This window comes from Parambassis ranga, chromosome 17, assembly GCF_900634625.1.
Source record: "Parambassis ranga chromosome 17, fParRan2.1, whole genome shotgun sequence".
NCBI classification, from domain to species: Eukaryota; Metazoa; Chordata; class Actinopteri; family Ambassidae; genus Parambassis; species Parambassis ranga.
The window spans coordinates 13106559-13118439 of record NC_041037.1 but is presented as its reverse complement, the minus strand read 5'-3'; the positions used below and the strand labels follow the sequence as shown (position 1 = coordinate 13118439).

Here is an 11881-nt window from a genome sequence, read left to right as displayed (position 1 = left end):
GGTGTTACACAGTTTGCTGTGTGTGGTGTCCTGTGCACCATTGTCATTACATTTTAGACCCATTTTGTGCCCTTTCAGTTTCCACTTGGCCCAGTGAAACATTTATGGAAATAAAGTCCCACAAGAACAGAACAATACTACTCAACAAAAGCAAGAAAGTGCAAAAAAAGCCCAGATGGATTTCAATAAAGATAGACTGCAGACTGACCAAAGAAAACAAAATTATTCATATCAGACTATGTGACCCTGGTAGTGGGTGTGAGACAAAATACAGACTTGTTCTCTCTCTCTCTCCTCTCTCTCCTCACTTTCCTCTCTGCATCATGTGCGTGTGAAACTGTCTCTGTCCCTCAGTTGAACTCATCCTTGCCTGCAGACACATACAGTACAGTTGCCCTGTTGGAAATATGCATTTTGACTTTGTGGGATTTAGGTTGTATTTTGTGATTTTAGCAGGAAGGCTCTTCCTGCACACCAGCACAGAGGAGCTGGCAGCTGACCTGCACCTCCAGCCTGCTCGGCCTGAGTCCTCCCTGCTGAAGCCCACAGTGCTGATCACCATTCTCGCACGCAATGCACAGCACAGCCTGCCGTACTTCTTAGGATGCATTGACAGACTGGACTATCCAAAGGACCGCATCGCCATCTGGTAAAAAGGCTTCTATTAACTCGTCGACTTGATTTGATTTTGAAAATATGTTCGTCTATCTGAAGAAAATGTAATAATGTATCCTAAAATTGTGTTGAAACATAAAATAACAGTAACAAAACATTAAATTACAGTCTCTACATTTATCAGCAAACAAACCTCTCAGGCAAGTGAAAGAAAGAAAGATCAGTGTTCGGTAATGTCCTCTGTGACTTCAGGGCTGCTTCTGACCACAGCATGGACAACAGCACAGCCATGCTCCAGGAGTGGCTCAGAGGAGTGCAGCACCTGTATCACTCTGTGGAGTGGAGACCTGCAGAGCAACCCAGGTGAATCTCTGAGGCCACCATCTTAATGTCATTTCATGTGAACCTGCCTGATGTTTTCCTGAAGCTTATGTTTTTCCTGTCAGCTCGTTTGCAGATGAGGAAGGACCAAAGCACTGGCCCAACTCTCGGTTCACGCATATAATGAAGTTAAAGCAGGCAGCCCTCAGAGCTGCCCGGCGGCTCTGGACAGACTACATATTGGTGAGACAGTAAAAATTAACACAAAGGAATTGTCAGAATGTGTCGCATCATCTCTGTCTTCTTTCCCTGTTCAGTTTGTGGACAGTGACAACTTGCTTACAAACCGCCATGTGCTGAATGACATGATAGCTGAGAACCTGACAATTGTGGCACCCATGTTGGAATCTAAAAGCCTTTATTCCAACTTCTGGTGTGGCATCACTCCGCAGGTAGACAGACCACTTCCTGTGCATTATAGTGGGTAAAAGCTGCAGCACAGTCACGGTTCTGGGTCTTTGGGTTTGCATGCAGGGCTACTACAGACGAACCCCAGAGTACATCCCCATTCGTAAGTGGAAGCGGCAGGGCTGCTTTGCTGTCCCCATGGTGCACTCCACATACCTAGTGGACCTCAGGCGCAGAGCCAGCCAGGAAGTTGCCTTCTACCCTCCTCACCCCCAGTACCCTTATCATCTGGATGACATCATGGCTTTTGCTTTCTCTGCAAGACAAGCAGGTCAGAACTAAGATGATGTTTAATGCCCAAACACTGCTGAATTTATGTCTCATGAGATTTTAAGCTTTGACTTGGTTGCAATACTTAATTTAAAAAAGACTTTTAAATAATGGTCATATAGATTTTTATGGTCATGACAAGATTTCTTATTAATTCATTTCTATACAACATGAACATACACACCATGCACTGTAAAAAATACTTGTGGAATCCACAGTCATCCAGAATAAAGTTTACAGTAACAGACTGTGTATTTATATAGAAAATACATCATTCAAGGAGTTGCTGTAAAAAAAAAAATATGTACTGTGGAAAACTATAGTAAACAAAAAAGTACTGTAGAAAATCACACTCTACCAAAAACTCTACTCTACTAAAAATGAAAATGGCCTCCTTTGGAGAAAAGTTCCAACTCAAAGAGTCTTCAGCTTAGGAGTGAAGTGCCCATGTCAGAGAAGGAGAGAAATCAAATCAAACCAAACAAAACATAACTAAACAGAGAATAAGTAGAAGAAGATCGAGAGCGCAAAGACAAAGAGGAGAAAAATCACCAGGAGGCAAAGAAAATAGAAAAAGAACAAAAGGAAAGAAAAACAGAGAAAAGAAGAAAGAAGGAAACAAGAGGACAAAGAGAACAGAGGAGAGAAAAAAACTGCTCAAATCAAAACATGAAATCAAATCAGAACACATGAAATAAAATAAAAGCTGGGAAACCATACACATAAAAATAACACAAATAAAAGCAAATGTATGAATATGTAAACCTTTTTTTCCATTTTCACTGCTGCAGGTGTTCAGATGTATGTGTGCAACAAAGACCACTATGGATATTTCCCAGTGCCCCTCGCACAGGACCAGACTCTGAAAGAAGAGGAGGAGAGTTTTGCCCACACGCTGACAGAGGCCCTCAGTAAGCACTTACTCTAATTAGAAATATAATGTGGTTAACAGGAGGGATTACAGTGCTCCCTGTCTTCAGTCTGTACTCACTATTTAGTCTCATTCACTCTCAGGGTCATGACACATTCCTCACTCTTGTGCCAAATCCCTCTGCCTCAGTTCATTTCGTCTTCCTTTTATCGGAGAATTTCACATGTTCCCATACCAAACTGATTCCAGTGAAACCAAAGGACTGTCCATTTTTTACTGTATTTCCTTTGAAAAGTGGATATCTGCTGTTTATTTTCAGTTGATTACACCATGGATCCATCACAGTATGTGCACACTGCACCCAAAGAACCCGGAAAGATGGGATTTGATGAGGTACCAGCATGTTTTTAAATATCAGATGAAACATGTTCAGCTGCATGAATGAACCTTTGATGCTTCTACACATGTAGATTTTTCTCATTAATCTGAAGCGGCGCTCAGATCGAAGAGAGAGGATGCTGAGCTCTCTGTCCGTCCTGGGCATCAACGCTACACTGACAGAAGCTGTGGATGGCAAGTATGATACTGAGTGGAGATCACTGAAAATATAAACTATAAAAAAATCAATTGTGTCAAAAATACTTAAGACCTCATTGATTACAGCTATAATTATACTGAACTGAAACCGCTCAATAAAATTACCCTAACAGAATTTAAATGAAAGTCGACCTCATGACAGGGACACACAGCAGTGGTCACACATTTCCATATTACAAATCACTGGATCATCGTCAATAATTCTTCTGGAAATAATTTGATGGAAATCACATCCAGTGCCATGCTGGGAGAGGCTGGAGCCTATCCCAGTTGTCAATGGGTGACAGGTGGAGAACGCCCTGGACAGCTTCTACCACAGGGCTAACACAGAGAGCTATAAAATGATGATTAATTACATATATTAACATTGTGGAGCTGTCATTATATACTGTATGTTCTGTATAGTCAGCTAATGTAAGGATTACAGTTGGGGTTTGACCTTGTTAACAAGCTTCCTAATGCTGTTAGAAACAATTCACCAAATCAGGTCAGGAAGTGTTTACCATGTGTTACACTGATAATGGGCAAACATGCATTGTTCCTGCAGAGCCTTGAACTCCTCTGAGCTGCAGTCTATGGGTATAGATATGCTGCCTGGGTACAAGGACCCGTACTCAGAGCGTGTGCTGACCAAAGGGGAGATTGGCTGCTTCCTCAGCCACTACAACATCTGGAAACAGGTGCAGCGCTTCTTTTTGTTCACCTGTGACTATTTGGTGACAGCAAAGCTGGGACAGTGTGGGCACATTTTCCAACAGGCTGTCATGTGTTGCCCTCTAGGTGGTGCAGCAGGAACTGCAGCTGGTGCTTGCCCTGGAGGATGATGTGAGATTTGAGCCCAGGTTTTACAGCCGGCTGGCAGCCATTATGAACAGTGTGATGGAAGCAGGACTGGAGTGGGACCTCATGTAAGAAATGTCCTCCACCTTTTCAGCATATCCATTTTGCCTGTCAGTGTTTAAGCTTCCCTAGTGGCTGGCCTTGTCTCTGTAGATATGTAGGCCGAAAGCGTCTGCAGGCGAAGCAACCAGACCACTGGGTGAAAGGAGTTCGTAACCTTGTGCACCCAGGTTACTCATACTGGACCCTGGGTTACGCCCTGTCACTGAGTGGTGCCAAGAAGCTCCTGCAGGCAAAACCCCTGAATAAAATGCTGCCTGTTGATGAGTTCCTACCTGTCATGTTCAACAAGCACCCCGAGTGAGTCCCACATACTGAATTTCAAAACTTTACACAGCAGTAAGACGACTCTGGATTCAGCCTAATGTCCTCTATGTTACCCCTTCAGACAGGAGTACATGCGGTACTTTGAGCAGAGGGACCTGAGGGTGTTTTCAGTGGAGCCTCTGCTGCTCTTCCCCACACACTACACCGGTGAGCCCGGCTACTTCAGTGACACAGAGACTTCAACCATCTGGGATGATGAGAAAATAGAAACAGACTGGGACAGAGACGCACCCAAACACAGGCATGAGCAGGAGGAAGCAGAGCCTTGGAGTTTGTGAAGTCACAGCTAGTAATTCAGACCACCTATCTAGATCCAGTTGGACAAATAACAGACTGTGTCATTCAAAAAAGTAAGATTTCTCAGTAATAAGAGACTAAAACAGCTAAAAATGTTGAATTCAATTGAAGTCAAAATTACAGTATTTTAGTGCAGTAATGAGTAAATGGTGTCTTTCTATATTAGCCATGCTATGTGTTGTCAACTTATACATTACTTGCTTGAACTTAAAACGCAGACTCAGACACAAAATAAGCAACTTAAGAGTTTTTATTGAAAAAAAAGCACTGTTCAAGCAAACATTGGAACCCTTTAATATTAGTACTGTTCCATATCACAAAATGAGTTATGAAAAGAATAATTAAGCCACGCAAATGATACGCTCTTTGATACGTAATAAATTAATCAGCATAACAAAAGAAATAAAAACATGCTTGTACTTCGGTGTTGCACGGGAAATATTGAAACTCCCGATGCTTAAAATGTAAGACACCTGAGAATATAAATATCAAAACAGCTTTGTTGCAGCAATAATTTAGTTCCACAGCTCCTCCTGTTACCTTAACTAAAGCTTTGGGAGGAGGATTTTTTTTAAAAAAATTACATTAATGTAAAAATTAGGCATTAATTAAAAAAAAACATCCACTTCTGTACAATGTGCATATCTGAATTAGTGTGGTGATGAGAGAAATGATCACTCAAGTGAAGCAGCATCAGTTAAATCCTGATTGGATGGCACTCAGCTGTCATCAAGCCACATTCAGTGATATGAACAAACAGATTTGGAATCAGCTTTTCAATTAATATTTCAGTGAATTGACTTGAGTCAACTTTGTACTTCAATGCCCCCTTTTTTACAGCCTCTGCTCCAGAAATGATAGTTCATTCAGAAGATTTTTTTACTGCTGTCTATAAGCAACAGAAGTTGAGAGAAATTCTGCTGTGACACAGGTAGTAATGATGTTGCATATTATCAGTAAGGACAAAGGTAGACAACAGACCATCTAGCTGATAAAAACAAATGTCTGAAATTCAAGGCTCAATGGCTTTATAGGAATTTCTGAGAGACAGGTTGGATGGATTTGTGTACAGACACTGCTAAAAAAACTGTGAGGTATGTTGTTCTTGTGATAGCTTTGAGAGTTTGTGTTGGTTGACACTCCCATCTACAAGGAGATGGAAGGAAGAGATTCCATTTGGGGAAATAAAACTATATTGTGTGTTTGTTAACAGTCCATATGTTTAAAGTTGCTGCCAGCAGCAACCAAAAACCTTCAACAGAGAAGACCTCCAGAGACAAAATGTGTACAAAAAATGTCAAAGCATCACATTCACTTCAATGAGCACGGCTCCTCATTGAAATGAAATCAACAGTGAACTGGTATGTGAAGATGGTGAAGGAGGAAGACACCTGCAGTTGTTCTTAGATGAATGTGTGCAGAAGATTAAAGTCAACAGATCAACAGTGAATCTAGAAAATAAACAAATTCCACAACAAGAGATGGCCTGGATCACTATGCAAACACACACACACAAAAAAAACTACCCAGTTATTTATCACGCTTTCTAAAGCACTTGGAAAAGGCAGTTTCTTTTTTTCTATCTTTTTTCTTTTTTACAAACCAATGGTTATTAACACATAAGCAAAGTTCCACAGTGCTTGCTTGTAGAAAACACAGTAACAGTGCAAGCCATTACACTATACCCCCAAAAACACCTGTAAGAAAAAGTGCCATATTGCATAATGAGTTTCTGTAATGTACCCACAACAGGGGCATATATACCTATACAATGACCCAACTGTAAACATGGTGCAAAGTAGTTATGACATAGTTTAAGGCTTTCTGAGTTTCCTGAAGAAGTGTTGTCTCTGAGATAAAGGAATATGTCCATGAGTGGGACCTAACAGTGTGAAAACATTTATAGAAAATTACAAATATTTGTGTTTGCTTGATTTGGTAAAATGTGACTCTTTTGAGGGATAACTCATGGAATACACAGGTCAATGTTTTGGCAAGACAAATATCTAGGTACCAGTTTGTTAGCGAGGACAATTCTGTTTGTGGACATTTTCCCTGGTGGAACATTTGGAAATTTACAATTCATTGACATCTACACAGAGTCACTTTTAAGGAGTTAAAATGTCCACCAAACACTTTATGCCCACACAAATATAATCAATCAGGTTATTGGTTTTTCTGCTGTTGCAACACCTGCTGTCTGGATCCACATCCCTGACAGGTGGGCAGAAGGTCAGGTGTGTGCATGTGTGAGAGCTCAAGTCATATTTCATATAATTGCATTCACACTTTTCCCACTTCTGTCACTAACAAAAAAAGTAAATAAAAACCATACACACAGACACTGACAGGCGATGCCATCCTATCAAGCGTATAATGTTACCCCTAATATAAGGACTACGATTCATCACATGTATTACTTCTGCTGCTAGTAGCATTACCATTTGTCTATATCAGAAGCTTAAAGCTTATATACATTTTCATCAGTATTAGACATAATACTGCTGTGTATTATGTGTCAGCATTTCATGCATGATAACTGATTTAGCTTTAAGGATGGCGTGCAAACAGCTCTTCTACAGTGACATCTGATACACTTTCTTGCAAAATTAAGGTTTGATCTATAGTTAAATTGGACATACAGCAAAAAAAATGATAATAATAATAATAATCGCCTCAATGATTATGATTACTAATGGAATAAAACAAATGAAGGAATGTGTCACCACTAAAACTTAGAATTAGCAAAGCTAAAACAAAAACAAGCAAAAAATTTAAAGCTTCTAGTCACTGCCTCACTATCTAATATAACAATATTGTGCTACTCGTAGTAAATAAGAAACACAATAATCTACAAATTAACCACAAGAAACCTGAAGAGTTGTGGCTGCTGATGAGTGTGTGGAAAAGGTGAAAAAAAAATCCCTGCATTTTGTGAAAGTGTTTGAGACGAGGTTATGTTTAGGGTTGGGTTTATTTTATGGATTGAAATCTACTTTATGATTCACAGATTCCTGAAATAGAAAAGAAACAAAAGTATTAAGGAAAAAAAACAAATGTTTATTGTCAATAGGATTTATGCTGCCATAAACAATAAGGTATTTGTGATTGGTTGTGGTTGAAAGAATAAATCTGTTGTGCCAGAGGTAACATTCAATGGCATTAAACCTAATTATGGCGTTAGGCAATCTTGTTAATTACTGAGCCCGCTTTTACAGATGGAAAGTTTTTGTATCCATGAAATGTAATGAATTATCCTATTTAATGATGTCTCAGCTATAATATTAAATATGACTATTATTGATATGGAACATGGCATGTATTCATTTGCATTTGTTTTGTATGAATCCAGTCTTTTGAAAGTTAGCTCCAGTCTGCCATCTTGTTACACTTGTAACACTCTACACACAGACAAACTGTGATACAGCTGGCAATCTAAATGGAAGTGCAGTAGGTCCAAACTTTTCTTTTTCTTTCAGGAAACAATAGCTGGAATCAAAAAGCACATTTCCTAATGAACCCCCTGGTCTGCTCAGTTTACATGTGGAACATCCTAAAACCCAACCCTCCTTAAGTTGAGCAGGTAGATAGTGGTCACATGACTCCATCTATGTTAAATGGATGATGAGGCAACTGCTCTGTGTGTGTGTATTGGCTTTTGTTTGTGTGTGTATGTGCACATGTTTTGAGTACAACACAGCAATGCTAAATCCTAATCAGTAGATCTGATTGTAGCTGGTTAGCCTGAAAACCCAACGTGACCTTCTTTGTTCCAGTTGACCCCTGAAAACAGGGAATCCACGACCCATCCTAAGAGTGCACAGCTACTGCAGGTTAGAGGTGGAGGATGTGCACTTGTTGCGCCCCAGCATGGAGGGCTGGAAGTCAGGATGACGGCGGGCGTGCTTGATCAGGTGGTCGCTGCGCATGAAGCGCTTATCGCACAGTGGGCACAGGAAGCGCTTCTCCCCTGTGTGGGTGCGGGTGTGGCGGGCGAGCTCATCAGAGCGGGCAAACTTCTTCTCACAGTCGGGCCAGGTGCACGGGAAGGGCCTCTCACCTGTAACAAGGAAGCAAAAGAGCGCAGAAGTTCGTGACAACTGTGCAATACATTTGTTTAATGAAGAGTAGAAGATGAAACAGAGGGCAAGACAGCTACAACACAGTAGTATTTCATGCATGCACTTTACTGAGTGTGTATTAATTATTAGCTAATTTGTATGTCTTTCAGCTTGAGGAGGTACTTTAAGGACAACTTGGGTATTCAAACCATCACACACAACACAAAGACGCACTGTGAGCACTCACATTTGACAAACTAAAGTAGGAAATGTTTTGTATATTTGCCAGTTTGACTAAGACCTGATTAAGTCATTCATCTTTAACATGAAAAATTGGTGTATGTAGCCCATGCATTAGGACAGGCCAGCATTTAACTACACTGCTGTCATAGCACCAATATGCTGAATGTATACAGAATGTATAAGCACTTAAAGCAATGCCACAACACGTTAAATAGCGTAAAAATATTAATCTCTACTCTGTTAAATGCGTGACAAAACATCTTCAGATTAGTCTTCCTAAACTACTACTAGCCTTAATCTCCTGCAGGCAACACGAGTCAAATCCAGGATAAGCGAGTGGGATGCTCGGTGCCATTTTCAAGATCACAAAGCCAGGCCACGTTGTTGTTACAGGACTCTCTGGGGGCGTTCCCACCGTGGTTTCTCTGAGCCCTTTCCTGCCCTTAATCCATTTGCGCCTGCTCCGTCACACTGACCGATTCTACTCATTTGCGTGAAAAATCACATGCACAGTTCAAATCGGTACAGTCGTAAAGTTGTCTGGTCGTTGTGTGGTATTTTTTTGAGAGAGTGACGAAATGAAACTGATAGTATACAAACGGATGTGTAGTAAAAAATGCAGCAACAAATTCAGGAATATTTCCTCTGCAAACCCCCAAAAGTGTTGAGAATACATAAATTAGACACAGAGATAGAGGCACATCCATTATCGGACGGGGCTCTTCCTATAGCCTTCTCCAATCGTGTTATCAATAATTTACACACAACAGGGAATGCAGCAGAATTCAACTCGTCAGCAGACGCGATGAAGAAACTGAGGAAGAGGATGTGATGCCCAGAAAGAGAGACTAAACAACTAAACAACACCCCGCACTTGCCGCGTCCACTGACGTGTGAGACCGTGAACACAGCGCCATCGCCGTTAAGGTTTCGTCTTACGTTCATTTCATATGCAAATCCAGTCGGGAGGAAGACTTTCGTCACATGTTTTAACGTCCAGCCCAGTTCTTTTGTTACTTTACTTCTTTGTCAGAGTCTCTGAGCAGAGTTGTCTTTCTCTCTTTGTTTAGTGTATCAAACATGTGGTAACATGAGAAAATGTGGCCGCAGCTATTCTCCTACAAGTTAATTCCACCAAGCAGAGAGCTCGACACCCCCCAACTTATGTGCCCGATATATGATAATAACACTATAGGCGTGCACCGAAAAGCAGGACAAGGCTACATACTTTAGCTACATATAGCTAACGTTACGTACACACATGGACTGCTGCTGTTTGTTGTCCTTCGTACCTGTGTGTGTCCGGATGTGTGCCTTCAGGTGAGACGATTTCCCGTAAACTCTGTCGCATCCCTCAAAAGTGCACTGATGTCGCTTCACCGGGGACCGCGGGGGCCCCACACCTCCTCCTCCTCCTCCTCCTCCCCCCCTGAGCTGTTGCTGCTGTCCGGGGACCGGGGTAACGGTGGGGGTCATGGTAGGGGTGGTGGGGTCGGACAACGTGGTGTAACCGCTCTCCCCACCACACGAGGAGTTGCTGCTCTCAGAGTAGGCCGACATAGGGCGGAACTTGCCGTGCAGGTCGGTGAGGATACCGGCCACCGCCATCATGTTAGCTCCCTCCAGCCTTAGCGTCTCCCGCACTTCCCTATCCTCGCTCGACCCGTCGGGCTCCCCAGGGAGCAGGCCCACCGTGGCAGGCTGGCTGGCGGGGGCGACCGGGGTGGGTCTGTGCAGGACAGGACCGCTAGATATCGATACCAGACACTCGGCAGCGAAATAATCAGATGAAGCAGTCAACGACATTGTTATCTACTTTTCTTTCTTGTCTTTAAGTAAAAAAATAACGAAAAAAATCCACCAGGAGGAGCTAACGGTAACGTTAGTCTGATCCCGACCTCGTTTTCATCAAACACGACGAACGAACCGCTTCCAGCCGAGCCCTGCTACCGCCATACAGCGGGCCAGAGGTTCAAAAATTACAAAGTAAAACAAAGAAAAGGCACAACAAGGAATAATAAGATACTAAAACTGTGCTAGAGTCTCGGGCCCAACATGCGTGCCCCCTCTGTCTGACGGTTCATTGTGTCTGAGCCTCGGAGAAGCCGGTCAAACCTACGCCCCCTGGTCCGGTCTAAAGATGCGTTCAGGGCCCATCTGTAAAAACTAAGTTTAGCTTTTTGTTGTGTCAAATAGCTACAAGGGTCGAGCTTCTTCTTCAATGTTATTCTCACTTTTACTCCAGTATCCACCCAATAAGTGATGCATTTAAACCATTGTTCTGCAGCATGCAAACACTGGGATATCTCATTTTTATTTTTTAAAATTGAAGTTTGAATTCTCTCTTATCCTAGTTTTCTATCGGATTACACGCATAACTGTTTGACATACTATCGTATTTATCACTATGAGTTTAAATATATGCATGATGACGCCTTTTCGTTCCATAAAAGCCGAGAAGATAACAAGTTTAGGATGTTTGTTTTGGAGAAGGTCCTAAATCTGATTTTTGTCCGGATCTTGAATGCAGCTTGAACCAGCAGCACGCAGTGACTGACGTCGCAGCCACGGGCGTGGACCGCGCCTGTGGGTGCATCGTGGAAAGTAGGTGGCACTGGAAGGAAACTTGGGTAATGATGGGGGGAAGGATATGGGGATGAAAGCCGTGTTGGGTGATTTAGCTTTAACTCAGGCTGCAGAACGTGGCTGAGTGGCGGGGGCCAGAATGGCTCTACAAATCCGCCACAGCAGCATCCAAAACCTCCACGTTTCAAGCCTGTTTTTGTCCATGAGACTCAGACACTAGATGTCCCCCTTCTCTAATGTTTGCATCTCTCAGATGTACTTATTTGTCCTGAGAAAAGTTTATGAATCATCTTCCAACTGATTAAAACCCACATGTGGTTGTGTG

General features: G+C 42.1%; 2 protein-coding genes across 2 annotated transcripts; one reads left to right on the top strand and one right to left on the bottom strand.

The window, feature by feature from the left end:
* The first annotated feature begins 407 nt into the window (after positions 1-407).
* Positions 408-4647, top strand: LOC114449687 (procollagen galactosyltransferase 2-like). The gene is made up of 12 exons (XM_028427508.1): positions 408-649; positions 868-978; positions 1062-1179; positions 1254-1388; positions 1471-1675; positions 2466-2585; positions 2865-2938; positions 3016-3122; positions 3690-3822; positions 3923-4050; positions 4136-4342; positions 4431-4647. The coding sequence occupies exons 1-12, from the start codon at positions 408-410 to the stop codon at positions 4645-4647; spliced, it is 1797 nt and encodes a 598-aa protein (XP_028283309.1).
* A 2206-nt stretch (positions 4648-6853) lies between these two features.
* On the bottom strand, positions 6854-11073 carry LOC114450175 (Krueppel-like factor 9). The gene is made up of 2 exons (XM_028428142.1): positions 10263-11073; positions 6854-8726 (listed from the first exon to the last, which is right to left on the bottom strand). Exons 1-2 carry the CDS (start codon positions 10774-10776, stop codon positions 8491-8493), a joined length of 750 nt encoding a protein of 249 aa, XP_028283943.1. The 5' UTR covers positions 10777-11073; the 3' UTR covers positions 6854-8490.
* Positions 11074-11881: the final 808 nt, after the last annotated feature.

Bases quoted from the DNA above. Each gene is read 5' to 3' on its own strand.
- LOC114449687 (XM_028427508.1), top strand. From the start codon at position 408: ATGCATTTTGACTTTGTGGGATTTAGGTTGTATTTTGTGATTTTAGCA. The intron at 1,180-1,253 runs GTGAGACAGTAA...TTCCCTGTTCAG, and splicing joins TCTGGACAGACTACATATTG to TTTGTGGACAGTGACAACTT. The intron at 2,586-2,864 runs GTAAGCACTTAC...GTTTATTTTCAG, and splicing joins CACGCTGACAGAGGCCCTCA to TTGATTACACCATGGATCCA.
- LOC114450175 (XM_028428142.1), bottom strand. From the start codon at position 10,776: ATGTCGTTGACTGCTTCATCTGATTATTTCGCTGCCGAGTGTCTGGTA. The intron at 8,727-10,262 runs GTACGAAGGACA...TCCTTGTTACAG, and splicing joins ACACATCCGGACACACACAG to GTGAGAGGCCCTTCCCGTGC.